This window comes from Lagopus muta, chromosome 10 (assembly GCF_023343835.1).
Source record: "Lagopus muta isolate bLagMut1 chromosome 10, bLagMut1 primary, whole genome shotgun sequence".
In the NCBI taxonomy this organism is placed as follows: domain Eukaryota; kingdom Metazoa; phylum Chordata; class Aves; order Galliformes; family Phasianidae; genus Lagopus; species Lagopus muta.
Genome location: NC_064442.1, coordinates 9,515,351 through 9,535,263, shown reverse-complemented (window position 1 = coordinate 9,535,263; position 19,913 = coordinate 9,515,351). Strand labels below are relative to the sequence as shown.

General features: G+C 41.7%; 1 protein-coding gene across 3 annotated transcripts; it reads left to right on the top strand.

Annotated features, from left to right (window-relative positions):
• The first annotated feature begins 1,113 nt into the window (after nt 1–1,113).
• Nucleotides 1,114–19,860, top strand: GABPB1 (GA binding protein transcription factor subunit beta 1). 3 transcript variants are annotated; one of them, XM_048956785.1, is made up of 9 exons: nt 1,114–1,252; nt 6,809–6,916; nt 7,764–7,931; nt 8,363–8,557; nt 9,112–9,223; nt 9,588–9,701; nt 12,142–12,327; nt 13,096–13,211; nt 18,058–19,860. In XM_048956785.1, exons 1-9 carry the CDS (start codon nt 1,250–1,252, stop codon nt 18,208–18,210), a joined length of 1,155 nt encoding a protein of 384 aa, XP_048812742.1. In that variant the 5' UTR covers nt 1,114–1,249; the 3' UTR covers nt 18,211–19,860. The 3 variants fall into 3 exon arrangements, with proteins under 3 accessions (XP_048812742.1, XP_048812743.1, XP_048812744.1); XM_048956786.1 differs by lacking the exon at nt 1,114–1,252 and adding an exon at nt 1,301–1,484; XM_048956787.1 differs by lacking the exon at nt 1,114–1,252 and adding an exon at nt 1,869–6,477.
• Nucleotides 19,861–19,913: the final 53 nt, after the last annotated feature.

Sequence of the window (19,913 nt, the reverse complement as noted above, 5' to 3'; positions counted from 1 at the left end):
TGCCTGAGGTTAAAAGGCATTTTCCTACCAGCATGTTACTGTGTAGCAACAGTGAATAAATAATAGAATTTCGGCTGTAGGAATCAGTATGCTTTTTAATAGAACATATCAAACTACTTAGATAAATGCTTACTCTCCCATACACCTGGGCGACATAAAGCAGAACAAACCATGCACTTCTCAGATGTGAGCTGTGCTCTGATCTGTCAGCATCAGACATCTCTGCCTTAAATGTAATTTTGGTGAATTATAACAGAAATGTAACTTCTTCCTTCACTACTTCACTAAGTTGTGATCATGATAATTAAACTCATCTGGTGGTAATGGAACCATGACTACATGAAGAGTGAATTCTTCCCCTCAAGAGTTTCAGCAGCTCAGAATGCTGTGCTCATCCACAGTACTGCAACAAGTGCCACCAATGCATGCCTGTGAGAACACGGAAATGCTCTCTGTGTAAGCTGCTGTGTGACGATGGCCTGCAGTGTGGTGAGAGGTACCTGCTGAGATATGAAATACATGTCCGTGATGGAAAAGAATGGCGAAGGCTGGCTCACAGCACCTGTGTGAATGAGAAACACAGCAGCCCAGCAACACCCAGCCTTGTTCTCCAGTGTCTCCTTATCTACCAGCTGTGTTCAGTGAGTTGGGGCAGAAATAATGCTTTTGTAAAGGCTGGTGGAAATGAAGGGAATCCAGAAAGTGTAATTATCTCTAAAAATAACAAGGGGGGAATGCACTGACTGATACCACTTTCTGAAGGACGTAGACTACAAGACTCATGCTTCACTGTAGCGCTTGCCTTCTGCTGCTCGCGCATTCCACACCTGGGTTGAGCCGAGCTCACAAGTGTCTCAGGGCACTACGTACAGCCTGCAGCGCAACGCTGGGGCTCGAGGCCAGGGCCGCCCGGCTGCGGGCTCAGCGGAGCCGTCACGCAGGCAAAACGCCCCTTCAGTCCCCCAGCCACGCTCCGGGCACGGCAGCCCTAAAGGCGCAGGGGAGGAATGCCAAGCACTCTCGTAGCCCCGCCCCTCCCCAGCGCGGCGGGCCTCTTCGCGCGGCCACGGGCGGGCCCAGCCCCCGGCGGGCGGGAAGCGGCCGGAACATGGCGGCCCCTCCAGCCCGCGCTTCCCCCGCCTTTTCCCCGCGCCTCCGCGCATGCGCGGCACGCGGCGGCGAGGCCGTATCCCTCCGCCGAGCCCCTCCGGCCGCGGATTTTTGTGTAATAAGATAAATCTCGCGCCCCATGGTAAGTGCCGCGCGCCGCTCCCAGCGCCGCCTCGGGCCGCCCGCTCCCCCTCAGGCCGGAGCGCGGGGCTCGCGCTGGCGGCGGGGCGTCCAGACCGCGCCCCTCCCCTCCCTCCGCCGCCGTGTCCCTCCGCCGGGCGCAGCGGGGACTTTTGTGTGGGGCTTTTGGGCGCCGATGAGCGGCGGCTTCCCGCGCCCCTGCTTCTCGTCGCGGCAGCCGGGCCGGAGGCACGGTAAGGCCCCATCCCCGCGCCCCGTCTCTCCCCCACCCCCCCCGGGCCGGCCGAGCTTTTCCAGGTCAGTCTGCGCCTTTGTATAGGGCCCTGTTACCGGATGTGGAAGTTGATCTCTTCGCTGGTAAAAAATAATTCCACTTCCCCCGGAACCCGGCGCCGCGGCTCCCTCCGCAGCGCCCAGCCCAGCCAGGATTTCCTGTTGGGGAGAGCGGGCGCGCTGGCCGGCCTTCCGGGGACCCCGCCGTGCGAGGGGCGCGGGCCGCGGCGGCGGGGCCTGGGCCGCGGCGGAGGCCTGGGCGGGTGGCGGGCGGCGGGCGCGGCCCGCGGGGCCGGGGCAGCGCTGGGGTCGGGGGCCGCCGTGCGGCAGGAGGGCGGGAGGCAGAGCGGGGTGCCGGCGGCGGGACCGATCTCGCGGGAGAGCCGAACGGGGCCCGGCCCGGTCCACTGCGCCTTGTGGGGCCTCGCGCGGAGCCGGGGCGCGGTTCTGTCGGCGCGGGGCCCCGCCGGGCCCGGCTCGGCGCCAACGCGCCCTGAGGGGAAGCGGCCCCGGTGGGGGGGGGGGGAGCGGCTCCGCTCGGCGCTGCCCGCGGTCTGTCCCCCTCGCTTTGTGCTCCTAGTTGCATCTACGGTGGGAGCGCCGACGCGGAGGCGGCGTGTCGGCTCAGGACGTGGTGCCGCTTTTCCCTCCTTGCAGTCGGGCAGTTTGTGTTGCCGAGGCCGACGGGGTGTTGCTGAAATCCCCCGGAGGAGTTCTTTCGCTTTTAGAGTTAGTAACTCGTATCGGTTGCAGCGCCCTGCGGGATCCCTAGCACGTCTTTGAGCAAGGTGGCTTTGAGCTGTCTGCGTGTTTTGAAAACACTGGTGAGACCGAAGCGCTTTGGACGAGGCACATATGTGTGAGGACACACAAATGTGCAGTGTGCTTGGAGCACACATGGCAGAATCTAACTGCGCCACGGCATTCTTCCTCCTGACCAAAGTTCGTTCCTGAAAGCAGTGTTTTCTGGGGTTTTTCTCAGCCTGCATACAAGAAATTGTTGAAATACCTCATAATAAAATGCTACTTTAATTAAAGAGACTGGTGACTCATTTCCAGGATATGTTTCCAGTTTCATTTAATCTGAGAGGGGTTCTCAGGTTGTGTTTGTGTTATTGTTCCAGGGCTGCACGACAGACCCTGGGGTTCCTCGTGTCAGCCCTGCTGCATCCCAATTCCTGTTACTCAGTGCCAAACCTGTGTGATAGCTCTGCAGTGCCAGCCCAATCCGTGTGCCAGTGGTTCGCCCTTGTTGCATAATATTACTTCTGAGATGTTGCATTTGCGGGCAAATCCACTCTCCTTTTTTAATGGCAAGGCTTCTTTACTATTTATGCTATTTAGTGGAGTTATGTTGATGATTGGTGCTACTTTCAGTTAATTCATGAACCTAAAGGAATACAGACTTTTGTAAAGGCAGGTGTGATTGCCTTGCCCATAAGCTATGCAGCCGAGTGTTAGCTTTTCTGATCTGCTCTCTGATTATTTTTTTTTTCCTCTGGTGTTTACATAGTCCTACATAAAAGTGATAATTCTGTTTAAGTAAATGAGTGAGAATTTGGTTCTGAGCACAGTACAATCCAGAGAAAAGCTGAAAGTGCCAGAATTAAAACAGTTTGCTGTTAGCTTATCAGTATAACTTTCATTATCTGTAAGTGTGGGTACTTTAAGCCTGTGGTGTTTATATTGAGATTTGAGCTGTGACATGTAGAGTCTTTGCCAAAATGCATTTGAAGGGGTATATGATTCTGTTAGGAACCACTACAAAACCTCTTGAATTCATCCCACATGGGTCACCAGAACCACTATTAAATGATATTATGTAAGATAGAATCCTGCTGACCCTCTGAAGAAACACCACCGTATGGAGATGACTGTAGGTTTAGCGCAGGCCTTTCAGTTCCCGCAGGAGTTACAAAACTATAATTGAAACAAGAAGTTGTGTTTGAAGAGTTGTTCAGAGTTGAAGTGTTCTGCTCATCTGAAAAGAAAAAAAAACCCCAAAACAACCACCTCAGTCCTGTTAACTCTGATAGCGATCAAAATGGAGTTCTTGATTAAGGATTTAAACAGCACTATCTGTTTAAACTCTGTACTTGTAAGAAGTGTGTTGCTGTGGCAGGGGTAAGTGTAGAAAATTAACTAGAATTGCTGTTCTAAACTTACTGGATACTGTGCTGTGTTGAAATCAGTGGGCTAACAGCATTTCTGAAGGCTGGGCCTGGGGAAGTGGCATGGGTATTTTTTTTTCCCTACCATTTCAAAAAAGCCATGCTGAAAGAGTGGTCTTTTTTGGGACGCAGAGCTGTGAGTCTTGAGCTGACTTCCCATGCAATCCTGCTGTGTGTCATTAAGGCAGGGGAACTTCTTTCCTTGTGTCTTCTAGGAGTTTGTTTGTTCTGGGGTTCTTGGAAACGGTTACAGATCGTTATCACACGTTCAGTTCACACTGCTGCAGTTTTTGCTGTTCTGGCACACCTGCGTCTCATGTAGGAACATGCCTTGATAGCATTGTGTTGGCATCTGCGTAGTCCCCCTGTCCACAGCTGTTCTGCAGCAGTTCTGGTTTGTGCCTGCTGCTTTGACAAACGTGGGTGCAGTGGTGGAAGGGGGGTAAGAGCCAGATGTTGTCTCCTGAGAGTACCAGGCCCAAAGATGCTGCGGTGTTTTAAAGTCAAACTCAATCCCTCCACCTGCAGATTGCTGCTGTACCTGCAGGCGGTGCTGCGTACCCCTCTGAGAGGGCATTCCCTTTCAGACAGCATACCACTTGAATATAAGATGAGGTCAGAAATGTCGTGGCACCTGGCTAATGGCACTGCAGAACCCGTTTAGTATAGAGATGTGGAAGCTCTAATTTTTAGTGGGTTTTAATGAACTATATAGAGAAGTTTGCTTTTGATAGTGTCACTGTGCCACTGCAGTATCACAGAATGATCTCGGGGGCAGTCAGGCAGCGGAAGGATTTTTCTGGCAAAAAGAAATTCTGATTCTGCAAATCTTTCTTGGTAAGCACCAGTGCTATTGGTGAGAAAGCACTGGGGAAAGGAAGGGGTGTGTTAACCTGAGGGTTTGCTGCCCTCGCAGTGCTCGTCTCTGGGGGTCTGCCGAGTAGAAGTCAGCTTTGGCTGAACGCTCCTATTTGTTGGTAGGAAGTGTCTGAATCTGTGCAAGTGTTGTGTTGGAAAGGCAGCAGTGTTCCCTGTTGTAGTGCAGTGTTGGCATAAAGGTGATTTGTACCGAGTTCAGCAGAGCTGTTGGCTCCGTAGCTCTTCCACCAGGTGGCCCACGCGTGCTTCCAGGGACTCTGAGAAGTGAAGCTTCACTGCTGAATGTGCTTGTGACCTTGTAACTGAAGTTAAAGCTCTATGTCTTGAAAAATACAGGAGCTTGTGTGACGTTTTGTGCTTGTTTGAGATACGAACACTTCATAGTGACCAAAGAGCGTGTTGGTTAATGGCTGAGGCCAAGTGCTGGCGGGGGCTCGTCCTCCATGCTGAGCCCTGTGCTGCGTGGGTGCTCTGCCTGTGGGGCTCGTGGGGGCCCAAGGGAGGGGTCAGTCTCCACATGTAATTCCTGAACTTCACTGTTTCTTTTAGACCAATGTTTAAAAGCGAAATTAAGTACAAGGAAGAGGAATTGTGTTTCTGAATCAGTTCCTAACTTCAGTGTTTTGGGTTAAGCTCTAGCTAGGCTTGGCATGGTATTAAATCACCTGAAAGCGTGTGCATGGGCATGTTCTTTTCCCCTCTGAAATGCAGCCCCCATCCCTAAGAAGAGTGCTGGATAAAGGGAGGACTGTGCTCATTTATTTCACTGCTGTACTTGACAAATGCCTTCTGTGCTGCTGTTTCATAGTGTTACCCCACAGCATCCGTGTCCAACAGGAACAGTAGATTTTTCTCTTATTCCTGTTTCTCTTTTGCTTTTTCTTTCCTTGGAGGAGAGTAAGCTGCTATTTCTTACTCTGTGTCTGACCATGCTCATTGCCTTCCTGCCCACTGTCAGTGTTTGTGCTGTCCTTGCTGACTTCCTGCTGCTCGTCCCTTGTCTGACTGGACAGGATTCTGTGTGCAAGCACAAATGGCGTGTTATCTTGGTGGAGGGGACTCTGATGCCAGCAGCAACTTCTGCTCCTCTTTGTGGCTCTGCTGACACGTTGAGGTTCTGCATTTGCATGTTTTTCCCCTTCCTGCTTTCTAGTTTCTTTTAAAATCAGCTTTCAGCTACATACCACGCACATTTTGCCAGTTGACCCAGGTGCAGAGAACTTTCTTAACACGTTGGCTTTGTGACAGAAGCATAGGTTTAAGGAAAGAGATTAAGAAATGACCCTATTGGGATTTCTTTCTGAACTGTGTACTGTCAGTTTGTGTAGGAAATGGGCAGCACGGCCTTGCTGTTGTTAGTCACACGAGTTAACTCTTGTTTGGGACTGGAAAGTAATTGCTGAATGTGGTGGTGTTTTTGTCATCCTGGCAGTGGAAAACAGAGATATCAGGCCAAAAACTTAGTACTGTATTTTTTTTCAAAAAGATGGCCTAAAGATGATGCAAAGGTTTTCCAGCTCATGTCTCAGTGCTTTTGAGGTTCAGGAACTGTGCTTGAATATTTTTTCAGTAACTGTAGACAGCTGATGAAGCCAGTAACGTTTGTTTTCAGGCAGACATTTCTGTCTGGTGCAGATAGACATGTTTCTGCACTATAGCTTCACGCTCGAGGTAGGAACTCAGATGTTATTTCAGGGTGAACAAAATGAAGTGATAGTGATGGGTAAGATGTCAGAAAGGTGCTGTGTTTTGTATTTATTGAAATGCCTTTGCCTAGTAGTACTTCTAATGTACATACAGGTATTTCTGGATAAGGGATTGTAATGTCTTTGGATATGTGGCATGGCAGCTCTGACAGTACCATTTGAAAGCTGGACAAAGCAGCAGAAGGCTGCAGTATCAGGTGAGAGATTCTGAACCACTTCTTATTATAAGAAATGTGTGTCTATTTCAGTTAACTAGGAAGCTGCTACAGTTACAGCATTGCAATCCTGAAATCTTCACCCCCAGCACCGCTTAGGTTTGACAGGAGTAACTCTGAGATCAGCCTGCTTCTTGCAATCACGAAAGCTTGTTGTCAATGCCTAAAATTCCAGTTTTTCAGTTTTAGACTCCTAGGCTTGCAGAGTAATTAAAGAAATAGTCATTAAAAGCCACAGCAATACCTGTATGCTTAAAATAGCCCTAACGTTATGTATTTTTTTTTCTTTCTATTCCTTTATGTCCTTAACTAGATGTCACTAGTAGATTTGGGAAAGAAACTTCTAGAAGCTGCACGAGCGGGACAAGATGATGAGGTTCGCATTCTGATGGCCAATGGAGCACCTTTTACCACAGATTGGGTAATGGAAGCTTTTGCAGTGTTTGATCAATTCTATTACTTTTCTCACTCCCTAAACAACCCCGACAACTGAGTGATTACATTTAAACTTTAATACTGCCAGCCTTGGGAGTTCCTTTTGGATTTTTTGCAGTGGCATCATCTGATGTCTAATTCAAGGCTAAATTTCTTTTCTTTCTGTGATTTAACCTCCTCCTAATTTTTGTAACAGTCTGTGAATGGGTTCCTTGTGATGTCTATTAAGGTGAACTTCAGAATGGTTAATGGGAGAAGGCAGAAGTCATCCTCCTAGTTACTGTGTTTACACATTTAGAGCAATAAGAGTTCTGAATTAAGAGAGCAGTCCCAGGTACCTTGTACGCGTGCTGTGAGTTGTGTTTTGGAGATTTGTATGCTTCGAGTAATTATGTAGAGAGACTAAGTCTCTCTAAACTTAAAATTTTAGAGTATTTTGAACCCCTTAGAAGCCTTTATTTAGTCACCAACCTGTAAAGTTGAGCCTATTTTAAACAGGAGGTTGGAATTAAATGACTTCAAGAAATCCCTCCCACTGTCGGCTTGGTGTGGTGTGATGTGTTGACCAGCAGTAAAAAACGAGGTTAGGTCTCTGGAAGCATCACAGCTGAAAAAAAAAAACGGGAAAAAAATAAAATCAAAAAGTTGCTGCTAGTGATCTGTTTTTAGTGTATTCTGATTATTTAAAGCTATCTTAAACTTTTTTTCCCTCTTTATGAGGAAAATAATTTGAAATGGTGGCCTAACACTTGAGTTTGGTAGCTCCAGAAGAAGAAGTTCTTTGTACTGCCATCTGTTCAAGGTCTACTTTTTTTTCCCCCATGAAATTGCAGTTGGGAACATCTCCACTTCATCTGGCAGCACAGTATGGACACTACTCAACGACGGAGGTGCTGCTGCGTGCCGGTGTAAGTCGGGATGCCAGAACAAAAGTGGACAGAACGCCGTTACATATGGCAGCTTCAGAAGGCCATGCCAGCATAGTAGAAGTCTTACTTAAGGTAAAGACTGCTGAAGCAAGGACTGAGATAGGGATTTTACAGTGGATTATAATAAAATATGTACAATTTTCTTTTAGTTCTGAAACTAATATATAAATGATGTGAGTATTTATACTGTATGTATTGGGTGCTTTGTTTTTCTACTCAGCTGTGGTTTCAGGTATGTTATTTATTGCTGTTCCAAAAGAAGAGTCCTTCCTAATTTGGCTTTGAGTAAGTAAAAGCTTTTAGAACCAAGAGATGTTATGTTCTAGGGATCCTTTGAGATAAATAATTTGTGGTACTTAGATCGAAGTCCTTTTAAGAAGCCTGTTAGAATAAGGTAACAGGACATTACTACTGAGAGATGGGTTTGGGCTTCATTCCATAAGTGGTGTTATTTAGTTCATATGCTTCTAATGACACAGTTCATGCAATGTTCTTGTTTGTAGCATGGTGCTGATGTCAATGCTAAGGACATGCTCAAGATGACTGCACTTCACTGGGCTACTGAACATAACCACCAAGAAGTTGTGGAACTCCTAATAAAGTATGGAGCAGATGTTCATGCTCAGAGTAAATTTTGCAAAACTGCATTGGACATTGCAATAGACAATGGGAATGAAGACCTTGCAGAAATATTACAGGTAACTTTTGATTCATGATGCTGAAGGAACTGAGAGCAAAGGACTTATTTAGATATGTGATCAGCTAAGCTTTTATAGAAAGCATGTATCAATTATATTAAGTAATAATGCTGGACTTCAGTCTAGTTTTTAGTTGGAAATGAGATTACAGTTAATAAACATCAGTTGGCTGAAGAGTATTTCTACCACCTGTGGAGTCAAGTTTTCTTCAGTTTCTTAGCGTGGTGTCTTCACAGACGAAAAATTTAACACATTGCCATAGCAGGAAGGTTTCACTGTACCTTATTATTTAGGTCCTCTGTGTTTATGATAAATGAAAAGGAGAGATGGCAGTGTGCTGTTATTCTCTCTCATATCAACAGACTTCTTTAGCTTTAAGACAGAAGAAACTCATACACTTAACAGAGCACAAGGGGTGACACTGTGTGCATATTGCACGAGTATATCTGGTGAGATCCTTCCTGCATGAGTGGCATGCACAGTGATTCTAGTTTTTGCAAGGTAAATAACTTATGTCCGCAGCTGGAATGGTGATGATTACCCTTGTCTCCTAGATTGCAATGCAGAACCAAATCAATACGAATCCGGAGAGTCCAGATACTGTGACAATACATGCAGCAACACCACAATTCATCATTGGACCTGGAGGGGTGGTGAACTTAACAGGTCTGGTATCTATTGCAAACCGAGCGGGGATTTAGTTGTCTGTAGGATAGCTACATTTAGGGAAAGGATTTTACGTTTAGTGAAAAGACTTGAGGAACAATAATGGTACAACTAGAGTACTTATGTATTCTTCTTCAGTACTTACCTGTTTCTAAACATCTTAATACTGAAAACTAGTCTTCGTGCAGTAAATTAGCAGAAATTGTATTTGCTTGAGAAACTTGCTTACAGAATAGCATTTTGGCTTAGCAGAATGTTACTAAGAACAGTGTATGTTAGTAACTCCAGTACAATAAAAATATAAAAGGGACTTCATTGATTGTTAAAACAAATTATCAGCTAACTTTTGTTTTCTTCCTATTAGATGAGACAGGAGTGTCTGCTGTGCAGTTTGGAAATTCATCAACGTCAGTATTAGCCACATTAGCAGCTTTAGCAGAAGCATCAGCCCCACTGTCTAATTCTTCAGAAACACCAGGTTAGAAAGCCATGTAATTAAACTTCATTTAATAAACTAAACTGAAGAAAATAAATGGTGTCATACACAGTTCATGCAGAAATGAGAATACAATCTCATTTGTTTTTTTTCAATGCGAACAAAAGCTTTCCTTTTCTTTCCCTTGAAAGGTTGGTAGACACATGTGAACAATTACTTAGTGAGATTTCTGACCACATTGGGTGTTTGTGGGCCTAATGTTACTAGCATTCATTCTTGCTAAAAGCAAGAGTAATTCAAGAGACTTCCTTTACGTCTTTGTGAATGCAACAGTCCAGTCGCATTTGGTGTGAGAATTTTCTGTGAATGCTCTTTTCTGTTAAGTTACAGGAGATTGCTCCTGATGTTCTTTCTGTGTACTTAATCAGCACTTCTCTTAACATTTCCTCTGATAGGCATAAGAATATTTAGTGACCTTAACATGAAAAAAAAATCAGCTGAGTATTCTTGCTGGGCTTTCATCTAGCCTTTTACTTAGCCTCCTTCATGTGAGATTCTGTATATCTGGATGAAGCACTTAGGCTCTGCCTTTTGTGCTGTTTCTTCCTAATTTTTCACCTTTTCAGGTTAACTTTACTGTGATCTCTTCCTCTAGTTCCTTGTGGCGTAAAACCAGTGTTTTTTAAATCAAAGTAAAATCAAAGAAAAAAATGCTTCTGACTGGAGCTGAGTAGAATGCTTGTTTTAACTTCTACTCGTGAAGTGTATATGAGGGGATGGATGTTATGTGTTAATATATGGTTCATTTTATATACAGACCTCTGAGATGGAAAGGAAACTCAGAGAAATGTCTGGTTTAATCTGTGTTTTTGGTTTTGGGATGAGGCATATGTTTCTGGCTGCAAGTACTGGAGATCATGCCAGTATTTTTCATCATGTGAAGGTGCATCAATTAGTGATTCTAGGCATGTTGATATGGAAAGAAAACAAGGAAAGAATTAGGACTGTATTTATGAGACTGTTTCTCATTAGCATCAGTAACTAATTTTTAGACAAAATCTTGAAGGTTTTTATTCCAAAGTCTCCTACAGAAGCCCTAATAGTGTTTCCTTCTCTAAGTGAAAGCGTGGTGTTGATTCTGAAGCTGAAAGATCGGGGCTGTTTGCCCCAGCAGCTAGTATTGGCACTTGCAACTTTGATTTTTTTTTTTTTAATTTTTTTTTAATTTTTCACAGTAGTCTCTCTTACTGCTGCATCCTTACTTGGAAGCCAAATCAAGTTCAAGACAATACCACTTATTTATACAGGACTTACTGTTTTGATTTACTGAATAAACACTCTGTGAATATGTAAGCAGGGCTATAGGGCAGTAATCTCTGAACATAATGATCTTCAGAAGGCAATGACTGAAGTCATTTGGACTACACAGTGACTTTTGAGTGTGTTATGTCATAATTTAAAAGATGAAAGCTTCAGAGTTTTATCTACCTTCTCTCATCTGGAGCATCACAACATGACCTATAGGGTTTTAATTGGATCTCTGCAGATAGGAAGCCTTCTAATGTCTCTTATTTAAATCAAAGGCTTTGCTTTTACCCTCACAAATTGAAAATGAATTACAGAGTTATGTACTTGAAATTCTTTGATTGCACTACCAGTCATCTTGCTCTTTGAGTATCTTGTTTTAAAAAATAGGAGTGCTGGTGTGGGGCCCTGTTACAGTGTGCATGCTGTAGTTCTGGATGCAGTCATTCTCTTAACGCAATTTGATTTATACATGTAATGTAAAAGAGCAATGAAAGCTCACTACTATATATTTGTTATTGAATCATGAGTATTCAGTTGAGCTGGGATTTTAGTTTTTCTTTTAAGTTATATATGTACAATGTTTATTTTGGTTTTTTAGTGTTACCCAACTTCTAAGGTGTAAAAATATCAGCTCTGCAGAACATTCCATTTAGTTGTGTTTTGTGCTTTGTATTGTAATTGAAGTCATGTTTGTGGTTGAAGAATGTGTATGGTACAAACAAAGCCGTAAGGCTCTGTAGAAGGAGTTCAGTATGTTACTGTCTTGAAGACCATTGTGATAGGCACAGAAGTCAGGGCTGTGTTCTGAGGTACATCTGGCAAAGGTACTTGTTGAGGAATGGTTGTGCTTTTCAGCCTCTTGCTGCCATGTCAGTGCAGAACCCAAATAGTCTGTTTTGAGTGGGGTGTATCTATTAGGAACATGCTAGATAAAAACTGATTATAATGAGCAAGGTAAAATAGGGCAGAATTGCATGTATATTGCAAAACGTGTGTGTTGTATGCATCTGGTGAAAGAATTTCATTAACAACATAATATGTAGAATATGTGGTATTGCATTAAGTTGGAGAAGATCAAATTTGAAAAGATGTGGAAGAATTTTTTCTTGCTAAAATGCATTTGAAACAAACTTAATTTATAAATAGTCTTAATTCCTTGTTTTTCTGTTGATAGTTGTGGCAACAGAAGAAGTGGTGACTGCAGAATCTGTGGATGGTGCTATTCAGCAAGTTGTCAGTTCTGGAGGTCAGCAAGTTATTACTATAGTTACAGATGGCATTCAGCTTGGTAATCTGCATTCAATTCCAACCAGTGGAATAGGGCAACCAATAATTGTGACCATGCCAGATGGGCAGCAAGGTGAGTGGAAGCTTGTGCCTCTTGAGCTTGAGAAACCATTTCAGTCACAGAAATAAGTTGTTAAATGCAAGTAGCTAGGAAAATGTTGTACTGCTACCAGTTCAGACATGTTTTTGAATTCTTGCTCTGTAAAAGGCTCAGGCACATGAGCTGTGGCAGTTCATTGGGCTCTTACAGGTCAGCTGAGGCTCAGCATTAGGAGAAAAAGAATTACTAAACTACATGGGTGAGAAATGATGTATCTAAGGCAAAAGTGATAACTACTGGCTTCATCTTGAGTAAGTTTGATGTTCTGGAGGAGTAGTCTCAGAACCAGTGAAACCAGAATTATATAGATAGTCTCTTCCTTTTGGACCACGTGTACTTTGTGGAAGCTTCTGGCACACTAATTGCTTTTCTGTGGCGTGTGTCTTTTTGGGGTTTCTTTTCAAGACGCTCTGCCACCTCTATTTAGATAAAAATGCTTCCCTCTCTGGTTTATTCATGAAGATTCCCAGTGTGGAGGATGAAGAGTTGTACTTTGAAAGACAAAAGTTTTGGTCCACCATCTTGATGAATAAATACAGCTACTTATTGGATAGCATTATACAAATGGCTTTAATAAATTTTCCCTGCACTGGCCTCTGCTCCACTTCTGTAGAGCTGCATTTTCTTGAGGGAAAGACTGCATTTTATTGCTGGTTATAAAATTATGTAACTGTATGAATTTTATTTTGTGTAACTATTGCTTGAAGAAAAGTGCATTTAAATATATAATTATCTTTTTAGTATTAACAGTTCCAGCAACAGATATTGCTGAAGAAACAGTGATAAGTGAAGAACCACCAGTCAAGAGACAGTGCATTGAGATTGTTGAAAATCGTGTGGAGTCTGCAGAAATAGAAGTAAGGAGTCTATTACATGATGTATGTTAACCAGAGGGTTCAGCACTGGATATGTGGTTGGCTTTCTGGTGTTTTAGAGTTAAGTTTCTGTGTTAAAGCAGAATGAAGAGTGTGATACAATAACTTGTTCAGTTTCCTCTGTTACTGGAATTGATCTGTTACAAAGTTGTTGTAAAAAGTACATAGGCATGCTGTTTGCTTCATCTGGTTGTGCACATACAAATGTTAATTGCTCAAGTTTTTGTCAGCTTTTTCCCCCCCTCTAAGATCACTAGCTAGTCTTTAAAACTAGACGCTGATAATGTTATCACATAACTCAACTGTTTCCACTAGCAGTGAATGAGAATGGTGTTCCCTCATCTGTCTTTTATGGCCATGTGTTTGCCCTGATTGTGAGATGACAGTCTTAGTAATGTTTCCTTTCCATTCACGATAACTGTTAATGGAAATATGAAACAGTAAGATTCTGTGTTGGTCAGTTTTTATCTCTCTTTTTTTTTTCTTCTTAATTCTGGAGCTGTTAGTGTTATATGTCTCTGTGTTATAAAGTTGTTTGAAAATACAACACAGAAGACCAATGGATATTAAAAGAGCTTTTCATATACGATAGATGCAGCTTTTCAATTTAAAGCTGTAGCTTTATTTTTTTCTAAGTATATATTAAGCCAAGTAAGTCAACCATCTCATTCCTTCTTCTGTTACTTCTAACTGCTGACTAGTTTTGGTCAAAACTTCAAGGAAATTGCTGTCAGCCTTGGCTAGGCTGTGAGTTCTCATTTTGTCAACTCCATGATACTTCCATTTATCCAAAGTTGTATTCTGACTTCTGTTCATATTATTGAATAACACTTTGTGCCTGATTGAGTACTGTTTATTGTTCAGTTTGGCTGTGCATTGTCCTTGTCTAATAACAATAATTGCCACTTTCCATCGCTGAATTTCTCTGTCCCTAAGTTGTCATATCAAATACCTTTGGCTTTTGCAGCTTTGTGGTCATTACATATTATCACAACACTTAAAATTTTCTTGCTGCATTTTTTAAAAATGTATGATTATTACAATAAAAACTTTTATTTTGTTCACGTTTTTAAACATCCGCTTGAATTATTCCTGCAGGCAATCACAGTTAGTAAATAATAATCATTAGGTAAGGGAAAAAACAATCCAGATTGATTAATAATAAATTGACCTGCTCCTAGTTAAAGATGGTCACTAAAACAATACAAATAATTCTCTGGGAGGACTCCAGCTTCAATTACATGCTTGAAAACATTGTGGAATCTTAGAAGTAGTTGGTTAAAATGATGAACTTTATCTGTTACTTCGAAGTGCAAGTTTTGAATACTGATTTAATCCTTGATTGGACAATTGAATGCACATGCAGACCTCTGCCTCTTTGTAGAGGCCAGTTGACTTCAGGAGCCTCAGTGTGCTCAGCAAGTGTGCTGCTTCCTGTCTTTGGTAACTGGGGTGTTAAAGGTGTGCACATCAAATCACTTTGCTTGACAGGCTAACACAAGTGTACACTTGAATTTGGAGAGAGTGGAACTCTTACCCATTTAAAAAAAAGTTACTTAGTGTGAAAAACCTCTGTTACTGAAGATAAGTTTCTTTGCCTTGGTGATTCATTCCTCTTATTTCATTATAAAGACATGATTCAAGGCAAAGAGTGCTGTCTTCCAATGTTTTACATTTATAATTTATGAACAGTTAATTGTAGTTTGACAGTCTTTTTAAGTTGAACTCCCTCCCACTCATGTGAGGTGACAAATGTTCCTGCGAAAGTATAGTGAATGATAGTGATGATTTCTGACTTTCTCATTTGGGTCTGTTGAATTCAACCATTGCAGCTCATTTTCAAGTGGTATAGCAGTCTGTAAACTATGTGACGGCAGCAACAAATTGTCCTTGTCATGCAGATGCTGTTTTTCATTTTCACACACAATTCATTAACATACAGTGAATTTTATTTTAATTCTTGAATTTTACTGTCTTTGTTTTTGCATGTTGGAAAGGTGACATGCTTTGGAAGCATTCAAGACAATTAGACTAAAAAAGTCATAATTGTAAATGAGTTGTATTAATGAATTCATATTCTTTCTTTTTCCTGCTTGTGTGGTTATTTTAATTATTTGTTATTTACGTACTTGAATTATTGCTGTCCCCTCGTCAACATGTAGGCTGTTAAGGAAAGTTGTATGTAAAGAAAATTCCCACATAAAACAGAAGATTCCTTAAGAGCACTCAAACTTCTGACTTTTTACCTGAACTGATTTTTATATTGTTGTAAAGGACTTTAGGGAAATAAAACATTTCTTAGGATGTTCTGAAGAGCACCTAGGAACATTTTCTGGATTTGCTGAAATTGAGAGCCCAATTATAGTCCCCAATTTTAGATGTCAAAATTAAGGAGCTAATTTTCATTGATCTATCCACAGCAGGGTACGTTACTCATCCAGGAGTACTGATTTCTTTTACTGCTCAGTTAGTACGTTTGGCCCCAGTTCCTCAGCTTATTCTATTTATATTAAGACTAAATCTGTTTGCACCTATTAGTTCTTGGGCTAGCCAACGTGCCATGAGTTGCCAGTACACCTGGAAGATACTGGTTTTACCTCTGCCACTGATATTTTGTTTGTTTGTTTGTTTTTTCTATCCTGCCCTTCGTGTGCTGTCATGTGTAGTGTGGCTGTACCCCTTGTGGGTACCTGGCTCTGTTTCTCTATTACGTGGAGGGCGCACGGAAGACTTATTCTGGGTTTTGATCTGCACCCTTAAGTGTTTGCAGTTTGCGTGTACTCCGTAGTGGTGGCAGAGCCTTGGTTTTGTAGTGGACCACAGAGCAGGTGAACTGCTGCTAGTTCTCATTTGTCTGCAGCTTTGCTTCTTGACAGTAGGACAGTTAATTGTGTGACATCTGTGGGGCAGATAATGCTCAGGTCAGCATATCAGTGCCCTCAAGAGGGAAGGCCTGCTTCCCACGTGTAGTGGGATACCTGTTCTGGCTGCTCTCCTGAGAGCTGTCTGTACTCCTTTGCCCTCAACTTGATACCTACGTGGCTGCTTTATGTAAGTCATTGGTTCTGCTTAAATTACATAATAAATTATAGAAATAACAGTATGTTCAAGTCAGACTGGTGCTGGAACATGTCAGGTGTATTTCAGATCCTCTGGAAGATGTGGGCTCTACCATTTATTTTGCCTTAGTATTTGGCACAGGTCAGCATGGCCACTACAGGAGCTGCCCTTCCTAATGCTGCTTAAAAAGCAGAATCCTGATTTTCAGAGGTGGAAATTGAACTTTGTTTTCAAATAAGCAACAAGATCAGATGAGCTGTTGTTTTATTAGTGCATGCTCCCAGTGAAACAAACCCGCCAATCTAGCTTCCTTTAGCTCTTAAAGCCTTGTGGAAAATCAGATTTCATGTACAGTTTCATCTGTTCTGTATTATAGCTAGTCTTTATCAACCTGTTAATAACATCTGTCCTTCACTTGTTTTTGCTATACAGATGCTGCTGCTAGCAGTGATCAGATCACCTGTGTTATTGTATTTAAGCACATTCAGTACAGCATGTGACTGCTAAATGTGGCTATGACAAGTACTGAGAACAGTAGCAAGTAGAAGGCAGGCAGAGTATTTTCTGTTTTCAGTCTCTGATCGTGAAAATACGTGAGTTCATCAAAGATGTGAAGAACAGAGATGCTGTTCTGGGGGTGGGGGGTAAAACTGAAACTATTCCAGGTATTCAGTGGGAAAGTGATGCTATATAGGGTGAAGAAGCAACTTGTTCATGGTCTCAGTTTTTAACAGCTTTGTTTTTCTGAGAGAGGTTGTTTCTCTGTCAGCCTCCCTTCTGTGGCTACTGAGAGCTGTAGTGGAAAGAACAAAGGGAAATCAAATACTGCCTTAATCATAAAACATGGTGCACTTTAATGAAATAGTATGTGGTTGAAGATCAAAACTATTTTTCCAAGCTGATAGCTTTTTTCAATTAGGCTCAGTACAGGATCAAACACAAAATATCTGTGTCAGAGGAGATAGAAATACATTCTCCTTAGTTTCTAAGGCAGCCTTGTAAGAAGCGATATTTTTTGGTTTTGTTTGGAAAGTATTTTATAGCTATCCTCCAATAAGTTACTCCTCTTGTGTTGAAAAAGCTTATCTAGCTAAATACCTCCTAATTGATAATGATGCAGTGTCCTTGGGGTTGCTGTTATACCTCTGGGTATAAAATCAGATTTCATTTACAGTTTCATCTGTTCTGTATTACAGCCAGTCTTTATCAAGCTGGTGTCAGTCACTCCAAATCGTTTAGAAACCAGATCTTAAATTCCAGTCAGTGAGCAGCTATCGCCTGTAGTGCACACTGCTGTTAGGGAACAGATTTTCTAACTATCTGATGAGAAAAACCTATGCAAAACAGAATGCCTAACAGAAAGAGGCAATCATATTGGATTGAATTCCAATCCTATTAGATGTTAACTAAAAAAAAAAGTCACAGAGAACTGAGTGACTGGGAAAACGTTAATGACGTTTGCTTGCTATCGCTGTCCATCCACTTTTGTACTTCGTTGTTTTGCTATGAAGGCTGGCTTGGTGTCTTTGCAGTGAAAGAGATTTGGGTTTGCCTTACTTAGACTTCAGACCTTATTGAGGGGAGTTGTCTGATATGGTGATTCCTGTCTACTTTACTCAGCAACATTAGTATAGATTTGTCCTGGTAAGAACCACAATTTCTACCTGATGCCCTAACCCTTGAGCTGCGTGTAAAGAACAAGTATTTGCCATTTTAACCTGCCTTTGATACATATTTGACAAAATGTTGCTGGTTCTTTTTCTAATAGGAAAGAGAAACTCTCCAGAAGCAGCTGGATGAGGCAAACAGAGAAGCACAAAAATACCGTCAGCAGCTTCTGAAGAAAGAGCAAGAAGCAGAGGCCTATCGGCAGAAGTTAGAGGCAATGAACCGCCTCCAGACTAATAAAGAAGCTGTTTAATAAAAAAAGAACATACTGCAAAGCCTGTTACTTTCAAAAACCTGCAGTACAATCTTGAACTGTTCTCTGTATAGGTGCAGACACAGGATTACATGATAGAGAAGATGCTACAAGTCGATAACTGGACTTAAGCCGTGAGCTCTGATGAATTTCTTGTAACATAAAAACTCTGAATTTAGAAATTGTGAAAAGTATTTAAAATGAAATACTGTAAATAGTTGTTTTTTTTACAGTTTCAAAATGAGTTGATAAATCTTTTTGAAGGGATCCAGAAACACGAAGCCAATGTTTTTGTGAAATTTTTGATTTTAATATGAATCTAACTTCTGAAAAAACAGAACAGTTTTAAGGGTGATGCTGATTCATCTGACAACTTGAAAATGAATTATATGACAAAAGGAATTAACAGTTATTTCTACATGGTAACAACTTCTCTGAATAAGACATTTCCAGGTGGAAATCTTTGTACAGCTTTAAGTAGTTGTCTCAGATTCTCTGAAAACCATTTTTTGGGTTTGTTGTTTTTGTTTTTTTAGGCGGTGAAATTTTTATATTTAATTTCAGATATATCCAAGTAGATTTACATGTATATGAAGCTAATATTTTTTAAACTTTTTGGTTTGTACATATGCTGCATGTTTTTATAATTTCTACGCATACAACTTGCATAGGCATTTTTCAGCAAAGAGGAGGGCAAGTTATGAGAGCAATGTTTAGCCTATAGGTCATTGGAAGTAAGCTAGCAGCTGGTTTTATTGTGGAAGATACGTCTCTTGGAGAATGTAATTTGTAATTAAAAAAAACAAAACCAAAATCTTAATTTTCATAAGAGATGATTTAAAGTTTGACGGTGGAGGCATTGCAGCTTCACTTTGGGCATCTTGCAGTTTTCAGAGACAAACGTTTTAAAGTTCAGAAATGAATAGCAAACAATGTCTCCACTGGAACACAACTAGTTATTTTAGAGTATTCTTACTGATCTGTTTTCCCCAATAGCCTTGAAATCATTTCAATGATACTTTTTTTTTCTAAACAGACTTTTGCATTTTAATTATGCAATTGGTCAAGTAATTTTTTTATGTTTTAGTGATGCTGCTCTTACCCGGCATCATTGTTCTTCACTGTGATACTGTGTTTGTGTGCGTCTGTGCAGTGATACGTTACGCTTAGGATTTATATAGCACATTACATCTTCAGAGCATCGCAAAATCTTTTTAAGAACCCTTACTGTACTGCCTGAGGCAGGTAAGTGAGTGTTATTATCTCAGTTTTATAACTGGTATAAGCGCGACACAGGGAGTATGAAACAATCGGTCTGAGACCACAAGAATCTGTGGTAGACCTGGCAAGAGATCTCAGGAGTTCCTGGCTTCTGGTCCTGTGCTTAGACTGAGCTGCCTTAAGATTGTTCAGTGCTGTGTTACACTAAATTTTAAACTACTGTGCAGGTTCCTTTTTTTTTTTTTTTTTTTTGTAAGATAAAACTCTTTGTGCTTTGCTTTGTTGTTCCATGTTTCACTGCTTTTATGGAATTGTTTATATAAAGTTAAGCAAAAAGTCTAGTTTACCTATACTGTATACAGGATGATTACCCTTAAAACTGTACTCTGGTCTACTTTTTCTATTTTACAATTAAATATCTTTTCCACATATATGTAGTGGGGAATCAATTCTATTTCTGTTGTTTTGTATGCGTGCTGGAA

What these genes read in the sequence shown, in the direction of transcription:
- GABPB1 (XM_048956785.1), top strand. An exon ending in ACCTTGCAGAAATATTACAG is followed by an intron (nt 8,558 to 9,111) that starts GTAACTTTTGAT and finishes CTTGTCTCCTAG; the next exon opens with ATTGCAATGCAGAACCAAAT. An exon ending in CATGCCAGATGGGCAGCAAG is followed by an intron (nt 12,328 to 13,095) that starts GTGAGTGGAAGC and finishes TTATCTTTTTAG; the next exon opens with TATTAACAGTTCCAGCAACA.